Below are 15,330 nucleotides of genomic sequence, written 5' to 3' on the forward strand. Positions count from 1 at the left end.
TTCTTCCTTGGGCTCCCCCCTAGATGGGAGGACAGTTCCCCCTCTGGTCCATGGTCTCCATGGCGGCGGAGGGGTGGGAGCCCCTCCAAGAGTGGATCTCTCTCTCTTTGTTCTCTTCTGTTTCCCGTTCCTATTTTCTGGCCGAAAACCGTTTCTTAAATATCCTGAGATCCATAACTCCGATCCGATTGGGCTGAAATTTTAACACGATTTTTTCCGGATATTATATTTCTTGCGGCGAAAGAAGGGCAGCAACCGACCTATGAGGTGCTCACTAGGTACCACGGCGCGACCTGATGCCTAGTGGGTCCCTCGAGCACAGTCTTGCGTTGATTCTTCTTCCAAAAATTCACATATATTCCAAAATAAATCTCCATAAATTTTTATCGCAATTGGACTTCGTTTGATATGGGTATTCTGTAGAAAAAATGCAACAAACAGGAACTGGAACTGGGCACTGGATCAATATGTTAATCCCAAAAATAATATAAAATGTTGCCAAAAGTATATAAAAGTTATAGAATATTGGCATGAAATAATCATAAATTATAGATGCGACGGAGACGTATCAGACGCCAAGTGGAGAGCCATCGCGCGAAGATCTGCAATGATGATGTTGATGGTGTCTCAGTCCGGGGGCGGCTAAGCGGCCACCAAAGCTGCAAGTAACCACACATTTTGAAAGTTGCGTTAGTGGTATGGCGGAGAGGCACGCGCTAGATGACAAGACGATTGCGGACGGTCCAGAGCGTCCATGTGAGGACCTCGATGCCCGGCCACCTAATGTGGCGAATGCGATGGTGAGTGGCCTGGATTTCCTCGAAGAGATCGGGGAAGTTTGTGTGCACCAACGCCCGCCAACAGCATCTTGGAAGCAGATCCACTGGAATTATGCTGACACACATGTGAAGAAGATGTGGTTCGAGTCCTCCTCTGTCCCACATAGGGGGCAGAGACCGTCACCAGGGCATTCCGCTTGATCACCTCCATGCCAGAGGGAATACGGCCCCGGATCCACTGCCACAGGAATATCCGAATCTCCAGGGGGAGTCTAATCTTCCAAACCTGGGTAAAGGGCGCAGGGGCTGGCGTTGGTGCAATGGCCTGATAGAGGGACTTGGTGGAGAACCGACCGGAGGGATCCAAGTGCCAGGAGATTTGATCGGACGGCTGATCCACCTCCGGGGAGTGGAGTGCGATGCAATCCAAGGGGTCCTACCACTCTGCCAACTTCAGTGGTCCAAACGGCCTTCTGAATGCAAGACGCCCTAAGTCAATAAGGGTCACCTGGACGGGCACATTAGGCACCACCGCTATGGAGAAAAACCCCGGAAACAGGGCGGCGAATGGGTGATCCCCAGCCCATTTGTCGAACCAGAATAGGGTCGAAGCACCCGTCCCCACCGTGATGGAAGTCCCGATGCGAAGGACCGGGAGGAGCTGGATGATGGACTGCCAGAACTGCGAGCCGCCAGACCACTGATAGAAGGCGAGCGGCTGACCACGGAGATATTTATTCCGAATGATGTCAAGCCAGAGGCCGCCCTCCCCATTTGCAATCTGCCACAACCACCGGGTTGGGAGGGCAATGCGTTTGGACGACATGATCCCGAGCCCGCTCTGGTCGCGAGGTATGCAAATGTCAGGCCAGCTCACCATATGATATTTCTGCTTATCTCCTTCCCCGCCCAGTAGAATCTCGCATGATATTTGGCGATCTCATGATGAAGGGTCTCGTGGAGGCTGTAGAAGCTCATGATGAAAGAGCAGCCTGGAGAGGCAAGAGTTAATGAGCACCGTCTGTGCCGCCTTCGACAGCCATCTGCCCTGTCAGGGTTCAACGTACCGTTGGAGCTTGGTCACCGTCGTACGGAGAGGTGCGAGTCACTGATGGGGATCCCCAAATAAGACGTGGGGAAGGAACCCAGTTGGCAGTTGAGCCGATCGGCAATATCCCGTGTACAAGACTAAATACTCCCTCCATTTTTATATACAAGGCCACAAACTCAAATTACAGGTAACAAGGTAAAATTTAATGCATACTTGACAAGCCAACTTTTCTTTATATTTGCTGGGATCATTAATACGCAACATGCATGCAAGGAAACTGAGTGGAGGGAGTAGCTAGTGTCATTATGACTGCATACATGCAAGTATTAAACAGGTTACTAGTACGAGGAAATATCATTAATTATTTCCTCGATTACTGTTGGTGGCTTTGTATTAATGTAAAACGTATATTTCATAGTTGCCTTGTATATAAAAATGGAGGGAGTATCATAAGCATATTGGGATGGGTGAAGCAAAATGCTCTTCTGCTAGGATGATCTTATGAGCTTCCTTTGCATATGCACGTGAAATATGACATGCATTTGGATCTCTCTCACCACAACCAATCTGTTTTTCTTCCCCGAGAAAATATAAGCTATAAATGATTGTAACATGTTCAATCTATAACGCGCCCCATCTTAGTACGAGTGTAGCAATGTGAAAAAACGTCTTACATTATGGGACAGAGGAAATAAAATATATCGATTATGTGATCAATAAATCTATGTTTTCAAATTTGACTTTATAGATTGCTTGCCTTATTGTAACCCTCAAATTGCAAAAATGCATCTTTTGTCTTAAGTCCAAATTAGTCACAAAAGATTAGCAACCCAATATTACTATGATGCGACACATTTCGTAATGACGCATGAAAGGGGTGCGGCCGCCGCGCAGGTATGGCTAGTACATACTAGTGGGTACTATGTGAGAATGCCTCACCGTACTGCAGTTTCCATGGCTTTTCATTGCTCTCTTTTTTACTTTTAATCTTGTGCATCTAAATTCTTGTCAAAAACGCTCTCGCAATATTTCCACCAGCGCCCCGCTTTTGCCTTGTGCAACAACTTGTAGGCACATTCTGATCATAGTTTTAAATAGCCGGCTATAGCTTCGCTATAGCTCCGCTATAGCTGTTTGAGCATGTTGCCGCTAAATGATTTCATGTACAATTTGCCGTTATAGCCCGCTATAGCTGTTTTTAAGGGTCGCCGCTATATGCCATAGCCCGCTATTTAAAACATTGATTCCGATAAACTTATATAAAAGTCAAAGACCATTTTCTAATTACTCTTACTTCAAAAATGATACTTCCATCATTTCACAATGTAGTGCGTCCATGTTTTGATTGTTTTCCTTTAAGTTTAACCATAAATTTAACCAACTAGACCGACTGCGGAGGGTTTAAAAATTATATCATTAAATTCATTTTTTTATACAAATTTAATGGTATATTTTTTGCTCGCGACGCAGTCGGTCTTATTGACTAAATTTATGATCAAATTTAGATCTCGAAAAACGCGGGGTACTGTATTGAGGAATGGAGGGGGTACAACTCAACTCCACCCCACAGCGCGCCGACCGGGACAGACCTGTGCCACCACCGGGGCCGCTGGATGCTGCTTACGTGAATCGGGGTCGTTTGCCGGAGGCAGGCCGCTCTCTCGAATATTTTTCGCGTCCGTGGAAGGAGCAAAAACCATGAGGAAAGCGAGCAAGCGGGGGAAGCTTATGCAGACGACGTGCAGGCTTGTTCGGTGGTTCGCGCGTCGTTATCCAATCTCGCGTCACTACTCCAACAAATCAACCGGAGGCGTTTGACATGTCGTGTGATAGAGTAGTATCTGAGCCTTTGATCGGTTGACTTTGGTGATTTCAAAGGGACGGTGATGTCTCCGGCCGGGACCTGTCACCGAAATGACTCGAGAAAAATAAAGACGCAGCTCCTGTCATCGGGTTAAGAAAAGCGACCAATATCTCCCTTTAATAATAATGTGTATTTTAAGAAAAGAAGAGCATCTTCAAACGATATTTTCTTTCGAGGAAATGAGAATTTCAAATCAGAAAAGTGTACTGCTAGTACTACTGCTTCACAAACACACCTGGAGATCGCTGTCATATTAAAGCGAGCATGTTGGTCGAATGGAACATGCCACCTGCGTATTGGCAAATACAAAAATTGCATTGGTTGCCCAAGGTAGCTAGGCCGTTGCAGTCTCGCAGAACATACCGCGACGGCACATGCAAATGCAGCCTGCTTCAGGGTTCAACAAGCAACAGCCAACAGCAACAGGCAACATGCATCAACAAACAGACAGCTAACTGACGGCTTCAAACAGAAGCCACATCTGCTACAATCCACACCCGGGTACACCAAGATTGAAGATGCAGCATAATCAAGCAACCTCTGTCGGCAAGTAGTTCTCTCCAAAGGGCAACTCTTCTCGAAATCTCAAAACAAAAGGTGCTGAGTTGGAATCCCATTCTAAGGATTTTTGTGGTTCCAGGGAATTCAGTTACAGGAGAACCAGGAACGGGGAGCATCAGACAGTTCCGATAAGACACTCGTCTATTACTGCAGCGTGGTACATACATTTCCACGTCCACCGAATCCAGATTACCCCACAGAAGAATATCATGTTACATTTGCTACAGCCTACAAGAACTACCCTGAAACACGAGACCTATATATATAAAGGCTTAGATGCCTACAAGCCTAGTTGGTGTATTTAAATTCTTCAAATATATTAGGTGTGGTGGCGTTACCACCGGCTGTCCACTTGGGCAAAACCCTACCAGAGGCCAGAGGCTGTTGGACGCTGCTGCACAGCTCATCCACCTCCTCGCATCCGTCCAAGTCAACATCTATGTAGCGGACGTCTTGGATCACGCTTGCAGCATCAGGTATTCCCTGCTTGCCGTTTCGTGTCTTTCCCGTGTGTTTCTTGGACTGAACTGTGCGTTCTTCAAAGTCATTGCCGTTACCAGACGTGTGAATGGCGGGGAAGCCCCTTCGCTTCTTCACGGCCTCATTTTGCTCGTTACTGCCGCCGCTGCTGCTGCTTCTCTTGCTTCCGTTTGGAAATTGGTTGAGAAACTCCTCTATGGTTGCAAGTACACGATCCCCGTACTTGTTGAGCTTCACCCTGAAAGTATGTAAAACGGTGAGTAATGCTTGCTTTAGTTCCCAGAGCTGCGTTGCCAACCTTACAATGTGCACTGAATATATTGTTTTTAGAGTCATTACTTGCCGATGCCATTTATCTCCAAAAGTTCTTCTTTTGTCCTTGGTATCCGAGTGCTAATTTCCTTCAGTGTTTCATTTCTGAACATGAATAATTCACCACGTCAGAAGTCAGTCAGCAAGTCCTTGCACAGCTGAAGGTATAACATGAAACTTACTTAAATATGTGGTGTACACCACATCCTGCAGTACCCTCCGCTATCTGAGACCTAAGGATTCTTAAAGTTTCATAGAGCAGCGATGAAAAATTCTGCAATTGAGAATAGCCTTTAGAATGAACCAAAATAAATACACACAAGAGGATTTACTATAACTAATGACCAACTACCTCATCCATTTCACTCTGCCGTTGAACAGTCTTATTGACTTGTGAGATTGATGATTCATCAAGTTTCCCCATCTTCGGGGCTTTGTCAGCAGTGGGAAACCTGCAAAATAACATACAAATCATTATAAGCAAGATGTTTGGAGTATTAAATGAAATTTAAATTTAAAGAAAGTACTCTGGTATGTGATATCCTGATTTAACTTTAAAGCTCAACTTTCCAACTTCAAGTGCATTCAACTAAGTCTCAGTTGATAACATTTGACATTACATATCCAGTTCTAATTCAAGATCAGATTGTCGGTAACATTACATTGTGCAAAAAAGCAATATGAGTTTAAACTTATACTGCCAAAAAATCATCATACTCAATGAAGTCTCAATTATAATGACATTTGACATTATATATATTCAGTTCTACAAATCAAGATCAGATTGTCGGTAACATCATATTGTGCAAACTAAATTTAGAAGTGCAAACTGATACTGCCATAAAACCATCACTTAAAAGACATTATTAGTTAATGATGGACCCTAGAAAGATTTTTGGCGAACTCATGAAAAAGAACTGTATGGTCACACAAAAAAGGAAATATTTCTCAATAAAAGCAAGATATGTAAATCAAACTTGAAGAGAAGAGACAAATGCAGAACATCCAATAAATTTTATAACATGTTAAAGGCAGAAAACTAACTTAAGGACGATCTGTTTGCCAGAGCGAAGACCACCAACTTTAACCTGATTCGCCTGCTCAACAAAAAAACAGAAGGAAAACATATGTATAAAACCAAGGCAGCTACAAGAAGGTTGCCAAAAAATCATCTCAAAAATAAAGTAATAAACCAACCAGGGATCGTGTATTCTCTCGGCTACCTTTAAAACAGATGATACTGATCCATACGTATCACTCTTTTTGACATCCTCAGTGAGTATTCCCTCAGTTACTAGATGCCGCAGTACCCTTGCTGCCTCGCCTTTAGCTAGATTCTTCCCAGCCCCATGAAGAGGCAAAATATCATGATGGTTCTTCTTGACCTAAATGCAATAGTTGACAAGATTTACAATCTAGGCGCAAGAATGTAGTTTCACCATGATTTCTCCAGCAAGAAGCCAAGATGCACGATATCCAGACTGTAGAAAGTAAGTTGACACTGGTAGCAAGTAACAGAATTAATGAACTTCAGAACAATAATTCCGAGCGTTTAGCAGAATGCCATACATTTTGGTTCAAGGAACCCCTGTAAACTTCAAGAATGTGAGAACTCGAACATGACTGCCTTGTCGTCAAGACCAGCTCAACCTAAAAAAGCAACAAGATGGAGATGTAAGTTCACAGTGAGGTGTGCATGTGTTCAGGAGGCAGGGCACAGCTATCTACTTAGGCACCTACCAATTGCTTAGCAATATTGGTCACATCTTTCTCAATCCATCTCAATCCTTTCTTGCAATTATCACATGTTTTTGAACAATGTGATGGATCAAATGTCTCTCCAAAGTGGATCAGTTGTAGTAAACGTCTGCAATCCACATCATTTTCGCAGTAACTAACCTGTAGAAGGGGGGGGGGGGGGGGGGATACATGGTTATGATGGCTTCCAAACTACACCTCGACGAGCAAAATGCGTATAGAATTATCTGTACCATGCACAAGAGATTCTCCTTGTGTGTTGCAAGTGCTTGCCCATGTGAGGACGAAGAGCTTGATCTTACTTGCTCTGCAGATCCTTGTGTGATCATGTGTTTGACACGAATCTAGATAATTTGACAAGAAAATTACTTGTTTGTGATGACTGATGAGATGACGGGCTGACAATATAAGGTACCACTAGACTTACATAGTCAGAATAGTTATAATACAGTACACAAGATGAGCGCTGTCCATCTCTACCAGCACGTCCACACTCCTAAAAGAAAACTCGGTCATGAACCAGCTTAAATCATGCAGTTTCCTGTGCAAACTTCTTACCTGATGGTACCCTTCAATTGATTTAGGAAGGGAATGATGAATAACAAAACGGACATCGGGTTTATTGATACCTGCAAATTCGAACATTAACATGGAGCGCAGATAAATAATTCATTTGAAGATGTTTCAAAGATCACATTACCCATCCCAAATGCAACTGTAGCACAGATTATGTTTATCTTATCCATACTCCATAGCCTCTGAACAGCTGCTCTATCAGAAGGCTCCATGTTACCATGATAGTGTGATGCTTGGTGCCCATATTCCTGTGTCAATAAACAGGAAACAGACAAGATTAGTCAGACAGGTCAGTAGTTCAAATGCTAAGCACTTCAAATTTGCATAGCCCATCCAATTTCTGTTTTCTGACTAAATCCTTACAGCCTTGGGATTTATCACATCATCAGACTAGCACAATTAAAATGTTGACATCAACTTATGCACTCTAAAACCATCAGGTACTGACATGGCTCCCACTTGAGCACATAATGAGACTGCTACATGTAAATCTGGGCAAAAATATCATGAGCTGTGCACTACCAAACTCTCTATCCAGCATGTTTGAGTTAAGAGACCAACTATATTCAACATGGTTGTGTATTAACTTTCGAAACATCTCACCAGAATTTTAAGATTTGGTGCATCTATATTAGTTTACGCATGAAACCTAAGTCAGGTATGGATTGTTGATGGCGCAAACCAACATGTGTAACTAATTTTACCGAACGGAGACTAAACCCAAAGTGCGATTCCTTTTACAAATATGGGGCCCAAATGACACAAAAAAAAACATGGAGCCCTTTTTCACTAACATGTGTGTTCATCTATATTCCGTAGTGGTAAAGACATCTGTGTAGAGACAGGTGCTCACGAATCAGGATAAACAAGAAGATTGACCCAAAATAAAATTGAACGTCTATATTTAGCAAAAGGTGGAAAACACATGAGAAGAATGAAAAGATTGGTAAGGACGGATTTGCTCCAGCAAACAATATTAAATATCGAAGGAGAACACAGCATGCTTGAACAGTGAACAGCTTAAAGTCTGAAGAAGTAACCCTCAGTTTTTCGGCCACTTTTTCACAGTCCATTCTTGAAAGGCAATATATGATGCCGCATTCTTTAGGATGATTTTCGCGGATAAAGCAATCTATATCCTCGAGACATTTCTTTGTCTTGGGCATCACAATATACCTGCAAAACTTGCGCTGAGATGATTTGCACAGTCGAAGTTGTATGTCAAGATATTCTGACAGACATACCTCAGATTGGGACGATTAAAACTCTGTTTGAAAACAACACAGTTTGCGAGGCCTAGAGCTTGCACAACATCTTCCTTAACACTCGCAGTTGCTGTTGCTGTCAAGGCCAGGACTGGTGTCTCTGGGAACTTTTGTTTTAAGAGACCTAAATGCTGAGAGATCATGTACGAAAGTTATATCCAATGATTGTCTCTTACTCCCTCCATATCAAAATATAAGACGCTTTTCGACACTATCAGAGTGTCAAAAAACGTCTTATATTTTGAAACAGAGGGAGTATTTGACATGAACATATGTCTTCCTGATCGAAAGTACCTGGTAATCAGGTCGGAAATCATGGCCCCACTGGCTTACACAATGAGCTTCATCAATAACAATTCTGGAAAGATAACCTCGTGAATATAAAATTTCCAATTGTCTCAGTAGAGCATCACTCCTGTACCCAGGAAATTGCTACCAGTTACTACCAAATACATTGATAGTAGAACAGACCTAAATGATAAACTGACAGAGAAGAGTATAACTGTACAAGTGAGGGACTAATAGAGAGCTTAAGCCTTAAGTGCATTCAGGGATTTCAAATGTAGATGTTAGGTAAAAAAAGGAACTGTAACAGCTAATTTTGATCTGGAAAAAGTGAACTACTAAACAATCCCACCAGGTCATATTAAATAAGTATGGAAGTTACAGTATATTGCAAAAGGATAATTTGAACAGCAATTAAGAGATGATGCAGCCAAGTCCAAATATAACTACTTCAGACCTGTGATGTGGAATTTACGACATTCCACTTACTTCGCTATTTTTTCTGGAGTAACATATAGTAGCTTATAGTTGCATGTAGATGTAGGAGACATTAGATCTCTTAATATTCTCTGCTGCTCTGTCCATTCCAGGTTGGCACTGAGGTAAGTTGCAGGAATATTTGCCTGCTCCAGACAGGAGGTGAGTGGTCAAAAAAAATCAAGAAATATGTTCTAGGAAATGAGATAATGTATTACCTGTGATAAATGCATGATCTGGTCCTGGATGAGTGAAACAAGAGGACAAACTACTAGCGTTATGCCCTCATCAATGAGAGCTGGAAGCTGCAAATTAATAGATGAGTGTTCAGTGCTAATTTGAGGAAATACAATCTTGCAGATGGAGTTAGCAGTCAATGCTGAATAAATTGGATTGTTTTAATTCCCTGCAAGACCATTGATTAATTAATTCATAATACTTATCTGATCAAACTCTTTTAGAAATTATCTCATCTTCCATGTTTAAAACTTAAACGTACCACTTGGCCAGTAGTATCATACATATGTGAGCACTAGAAAAAACAAAAGGCAAAGGAGTAACAAATTCACAAAAATCACCACTGAAGAGTCAAAAGGTGTATACAGTATTTCAAATATGATATCAAACAAGGGCGGAAATTTGTAGAAGCATGGTTCATTACCTGGTAGGTCAAACTTTTTCCACCACCAGTTGGCATCAAAACAAAAACATCACTACCATTCATTGTGGCATTAATTATTTCTCGCTGATTTGGGCGGAAAGAACGGTTTCCAAATACTCTCTTGTTGTGGACCTGAAGATGCAGTCAAACTTAGTGACTGTCATAAGCCAATGTTAATGAAGTAATCAACAGTTGATTTTGAAGAAAATAAATAACCTCAAGTTCCTTGGTCCATGGAAAATCTGTGCTGCTCCACTTCTTATCACCAGAACCGTCGGTGTAGCTAATATCTATATTTCTACGGGTGTAATCTCTCTGCACTGATGTTAACGGTATGTTACTATCCATGTAGGTACATGGAGCAGGAGTATAGCATGAACCACCGTCCCAGGGTGCATTCATATCATAAAACTGAGATTGGGATCTATTATTGTCCACAAAAGTGCTTGGGGTCATAGGGGGGTGATGCCCTTCTGCAGCTGTTGTGGAGGCCATAGAGTGTGATCTCTGCCGCTCATCGTCTTGGGTTGGCCTCGCCATATAATCCCCAAGTATCTGGATCTGTTTATTTAGATGTGCACTGCAGTGTATAACCACAGAAAATATCAGTATTAATACTGGTAAACCGAGCTTCATAATATACACAAAAATAATCAGTAGGCCCAAGAACCAAACCGCTGTTGACGAAGCTCTTCAGAATGTTGAGGATTGAGTTCTCCAGAACCATCAAGAAGTTTATTGGATACTGCAATCAACTGATCCTTCATCCCTTGCAAATGATAATTCAGCTCTGGGCAAAAAGCTAGCTGCACAAGTTTGGTATTAGCTTGTGAGTTAACATGCTGAAATAGCTACTACCTGAACAGCATGAATGATGATTCAACTAATACTTTGCTTACCTTGTAACCATGACTACAAATTTCAGAGAGTTCTTGTGGTAAACTATTATCATCTGAACCTGTGAAGTTACACTTGTTTCCTGATGGAGTTGACATTTGCCGGGATGCTAACCCTCTGGGTGTATTTGTTGCTTCATAATGTTCCATAACTATGCGGTCCACATCAATACTCTGGAACATAACTAGATTTGTCACCAATTATGATATGATAAGATGGTATGTTCATCTAATTCTGGGAAGATAATTCAGTAGATAAAATATCAAATTTATCGGATTAAAGCACCTACCGCCAGAATCTCGTCATCATCCATGGCATCTAACTTATCATCAGCACACATGTTATCAGCAACAGGAACAGTCTGGCATGACATAGCATCAGTTCTGGCAAAACTGCTCTGATATGTTGTTCCAACCACATGGTTGCTCTGGTAAACCGTTGTACAGGTGCTTGCCAGCCGATGGCTGTTATTTTGCTCCAGGACACCACTTTCAGTGCGGTGATGCAGACTTTCCTGAGAGGGAATTGTACTTTTCGGCACATTATCCGATTTGTTGGCATTATATGAAGAATTTGTTGCATAAATAGGAGAAAAATCCCTGCCACAATCTTTCACCTTTGCAGATAAACCAGGTCTTAAATAATTCTTACAGGTCACCTGGGTGTTACACACAGAACGCCAGGCCTGTCATAGAAGTGTCATTAGATAATAACCACACAAAAATGAACAGAACACACTGAACTTTTTAGATAGTGGCCATAAGGTTTATGCTTTTTTTTCAGCAAAGCGATAAACTGGAAGTAAAAGACAAGCCAGGATTGAATTTACAGGCATGCAGCAAGTGGCTAACCAGTCCTAACTCCAACAAAATGCGATGCGCCTTTAGTGGACAGCTAACAAATTTAAAAACAAACTGTCCTAGTTTTGCACTTAGTCAAGACAAACAAGCATCTAATAGCTTTTATAACATGGTTTTGAAAGAAAACTGCTTCTTACAGTAAGATTAGCAAAATCTACAGGTCGAAGTGATCGTGTAGCTATAGCATTTTTAAGCATTCTGTGATGATTCATAGCATGTTACAGTATTATTGCCATACCTTCTCGATCCATGGAACTTGAAGGCGTTCTGGGCCTTGAATTTTACAAGCAGCGGACCTGGGAATATGAGTTTTGTTGCTGATGCGGTGAACAACTGTCTCTAGGATAAGATCAACTAATTGCATATAACAGAATTATACCTTAAAGAAAGCATTGTATTGCAGTTCGCTTCTGGATTTGCCCTTTGTGTTGGTAAAGAGAACAGAAAGCTTGAACTCAGAAAGTCATCTTTGCTAAGGGAGCTTTGTATAGCATTTGCATGATGTGGCCAATTGACTTTTGGAGGCTTGTCATTGCAGCTGGAGCCAGAGTTCAGCTTGTTGCTTCCTTGCATTCGCTGCTATGGTAATTAGGGCATGAAGTGCTATTGAATGTTTGGTGATGAGATCTCACAAGGTCAGAAGCCAAAACCAAACTGAGGTGTGTAAATAGCACTTGCGTGGTTCTGCCAGCATGTGCGGGCAGTCTGAAAATGCCTCAAATTGTGTGATAGATATAACTTAGCTGCACCCCTACAACAATATGATGTAAGAAACAGAGTAAGAAACAAAACATGTAGGATTAAGCTTGCAAATGATGGTGAATCACGTATACATCACTAACGATGCCTGCGTTAGCAACTGCCACAGTGAGATCATATCAGAAGCTAAAGACTTTACTGAAGACAAGCTACAAATAACTTAAAGCTGGTTTAAAATAGTATAGCTAAAGATGTTATCCATATTAGGATTTTGACCAACCATCATCAGAGCTCACAGAAAATGCGGAAACAAACAGATAAGGGAGACTAAGTCCAGTTATCCCGTCGATCGCAGCGGTTCTAAAACAGGCGTGTGCTCCGCAACGAAATAAAGAATGAGATGAGCCATATTCCATCAATTGCAGCCTTGCGGACATGATTCTGTTCAAATTATCGAGAGGGCTGAAAATCAATGCATTTTTGGCCGTGCACATGCCATACACACGCAGGGTTACGTTTTGGCTGGGAAGAAATTGAACAAAGCCCTCCCCCCGGAGGCAGGCATTCCGTCGAACACCCTATCCTCGAACCGTACAGTCAGCCCCGCCCGAGGACCGAAAACAACCCCTCCTCGCCGCTCCCAGCCACGAACACGATTAGAGATCCCGCGGCCGCGGTGCCGCGTGAACTCCCACCAGAAGGGTCCCCGGGAAAACACGGAAAATTGCAGAGACGGGAGGCGACTGGGTCGGGGACAGTGAGATCACCTGGCACCGACGAGGCCGCGGAGGCTGAGGCGTACGCGCGCGCGCCGGAGAGGGAGAGCGAGAGGCCGAGCCCTAGTTTTGGTGAATGGGGAAGGAAATCTGGGTGGGTTTGTGCGGAGGGAATGGCCAGCCGCCGCGCGGGATATGGTACACGGGGAAATTGAAAACCTCCCCCGTGGAGGGAAACGAATTAGGGAACCGGCACCCCTCTAATCCGGTGATCCTCTGGTTAGCGCGGTGGCCGTTGGATCGGCGGTTAAGATCCGTGCCGGGTATTCGCAACGGTGCTCAAGTTTCAACGGGTAGATTGTGTGTGAAAGGGTGTTTGCGCGTGTACAGGAGTGCGAGTGTGATTCCGTTGCCCATTTTGGTGATTCTCATCTCGTGTTCCAGTGTTTGGAAAATTCTGTAAAGAAAAAAGTAGCGAGCAGAAATTTCTGTATTGTGGGGTAAATTTGTAGTGTTGCTTGGTATGGAGTGTCGCCATACAATAGAAAGATTTCTTTTCTGAACACAGTATAAACAAAGAGGCTCATATATACGCACGTACACTCACCTCTTTAAACGCATGCACACCCTATTCCTATGAGAACCTCCAAAAGATTGGGCTGACACATCATCTTGAGATTGACGAAGTCGTTAGAGACGTCTTCGTAGTCGACGGGTACGTCTCCTCCCACTGAACGCACCTCGTCGGAAGACCTGAAATAAATACAGGAAAATGCGAGCACCAATGTCAATTTTAGGACTTTAACTCTGATGGGCCGGGATACCACTGCCCTTCTAATCATCAAACCATAGTTTGGTTCGCACAACACACAGAATATATACATTATAGTACAGTCTCTATCAAGGAGGCGTTTGGTAGCCTGCGTATACCTCAGTCAGGCATGCTAGATGTTTGGCCTGCATCGAAATCTTGACCCACATGAAACTTAAAACATGTCAGGGTCTGGCCTGGCCTGCACTGAAATGTTAGACGCGAAAGAAGACGTGGTCATATCAATGATGATTCCGGAGGCTTTAACTGCCTGTCCTCCACTTTAAAAAAATCTCTACTATTGCGGAGCCAGCTCACTAACTCAAGTATTGAATTATCTCTCCAAAATTGTTATGAGTATGAATAAAATTACATGTATTTCTTAAAAAAATCATAGTTCGTGAAAGGAGTCGAACTCGAATCGCTAGGTAACAGCTAGAATAAAAAGGATTGGTCACATATCCAACTAACTTAGCACACATGCTTGTCATACGGGAGAAACAAAACGTATTTTAGGCCTAAAAAACAAGCGGTGAATGTTTCTTGTTTTGCATGAATGTGGTATTTTTGAGAAAAAATGTGCCCATTTGTGATTTCGATTTTTTAAGCTTATTTGGATGGGGATATAATTGGCTATTTTGCTAGATAGACCGATTTTTTTCTTTCAAAATTGTATATTTTGAAGAAAAAATACAGAGCAAATCCAGTAAGTAGTACATCTCTCTATTAGTATTCTAAAAAAATTGGGCTTATTTGGACCACACGATTAGCAGATAATGACTATATTGTTAAACAAATCCAAATTTTGGTCAAAAAAACATTCAATTACTAAGCGTTAACTTTGAGTCCATCCACCATTATCTTCCTAGATTCCTAACAGGTCATATTGATGGTCGATGAATGGATATCATCCACCGAAAAGAATAGGGAGCATGTATGATTGCGGGTTGGTTGCGTGACATTTCGTCGGGACATAATCAAAGGTCATGATTGGTTGATGCAGACTACTTTGTGTCGGGTTGTACCTTCCCGCAATATGTGTTCCAGCAATGCTCCGCATGATCAAACGATTGTTTTGTCGAATTCTCGACGACATGCAAGTCACTAAACCTTTCTTCCAACAACATAGAAATGCCCGCCGGTCTTCTTGCTTTTTCCCATTTTCATAAGATGATTGCAACATTTTAGATGCTTGCATATGACTCCCCTGCAGGTTCAATGGATGACACTCTTCACGTGGTCAAAATGAAATCATCGAGTGCACGGAAGTGTTTGCTG

The 15,330-nt window shown here is 42.5% G+C and overlaps 1 protein-coding gene across 1 annotated transcript; it reads right to left on the reverse strand.

Moving 5' to 3' along the window:
• Positions 1-4,281: 4,281 nt before the first annotated feature.
• LOC123053342 (ATP-dependent DNA helicase Q-like 4A) lies at positions 4,282-13,503 on the reverse strand. Its single transcript, XM_044476804.1, has 25 exons — positions 13,293-13,503; positions 12,206-12,577; positions 12,065-12,122; positions 11,256-11,651; positions 10,969-11,139; positions 10,745-10,875; positions 10,286-10,649; positions 10,070-10,201; positions 9,627-9,713; positions 9,421-9,554; positions 8,941-9,061; positions 8,626-8,777; positions 8,422-8,557; positions 7,506-7,629; positions 7,364-7,434; positions 7,233-7,301; positions 7,039-7,149; positions 6,788-6,946; positions 6,617-6,697; positions 6,271-6,432; positions 6,092-6,144; positions 5,400-5,499; positions 5,230-5,321; positions 5,075-5,152; positions 4,282-4,973 (listed from the first exon to the last, which is right to left on the reverse strand). Exons 2-25 carry the CDS (start codon positions 12,397-12,399, stop codon positions 4,544-4,546), a joined length of 3,606 nt encoding a protein of 1,201 aa, XP_044332739.1. The 5' UTR covers positions 12,400-12,577; positions 13,293-13,503; the 3' UTR covers positions 4,282-4,543.
• Between the last annotated feature and the right edge of the window lie 1,827 nt (positions 13,504-15,330).

The sequence above is a fragment of the Triticum aestivum genome, chromosome 2D (genome assembly GCF_018294505.1).
Source record: "Triticum aestivum cultivar Chinese Spring chromosome 2D, IWGSC CS RefSeq v2.1, whole genome shotgun sequence".
In the NCBI taxonomy this organism is placed as follows: Eukaryota; Viridiplantae; Streptophyta; class Magnoliopsida; order Poales; family Poaceae; genus Triticum; species Triticum aestivum.

Excerpts from the sequence above, each read along its gene's own strand:
- LOC123053342 (XM_044476804.1), bottom strand. The coding sequence starts at position 12,399 with ATGCAAGGAAGCAACAAGCTGAACTCTGGCTCCAGCTGCAATGACAAG. Across the intron at positions 10,876-10,968 it reads TTTGTAGTCATGGTTACAAG|CTAGCTTTTTGCCCAGAGCT; the intron begins GTAAGCAAAGTA and ends AAACTTGTGCAG. Across the intron at positions 7,150-7,232 it reads ATTATAACTATTCTGACTAT|ATTCGTGTCAAACACATGAT; the intron begins GTAAGTCTAGTG and ends CAAATTATCTAG.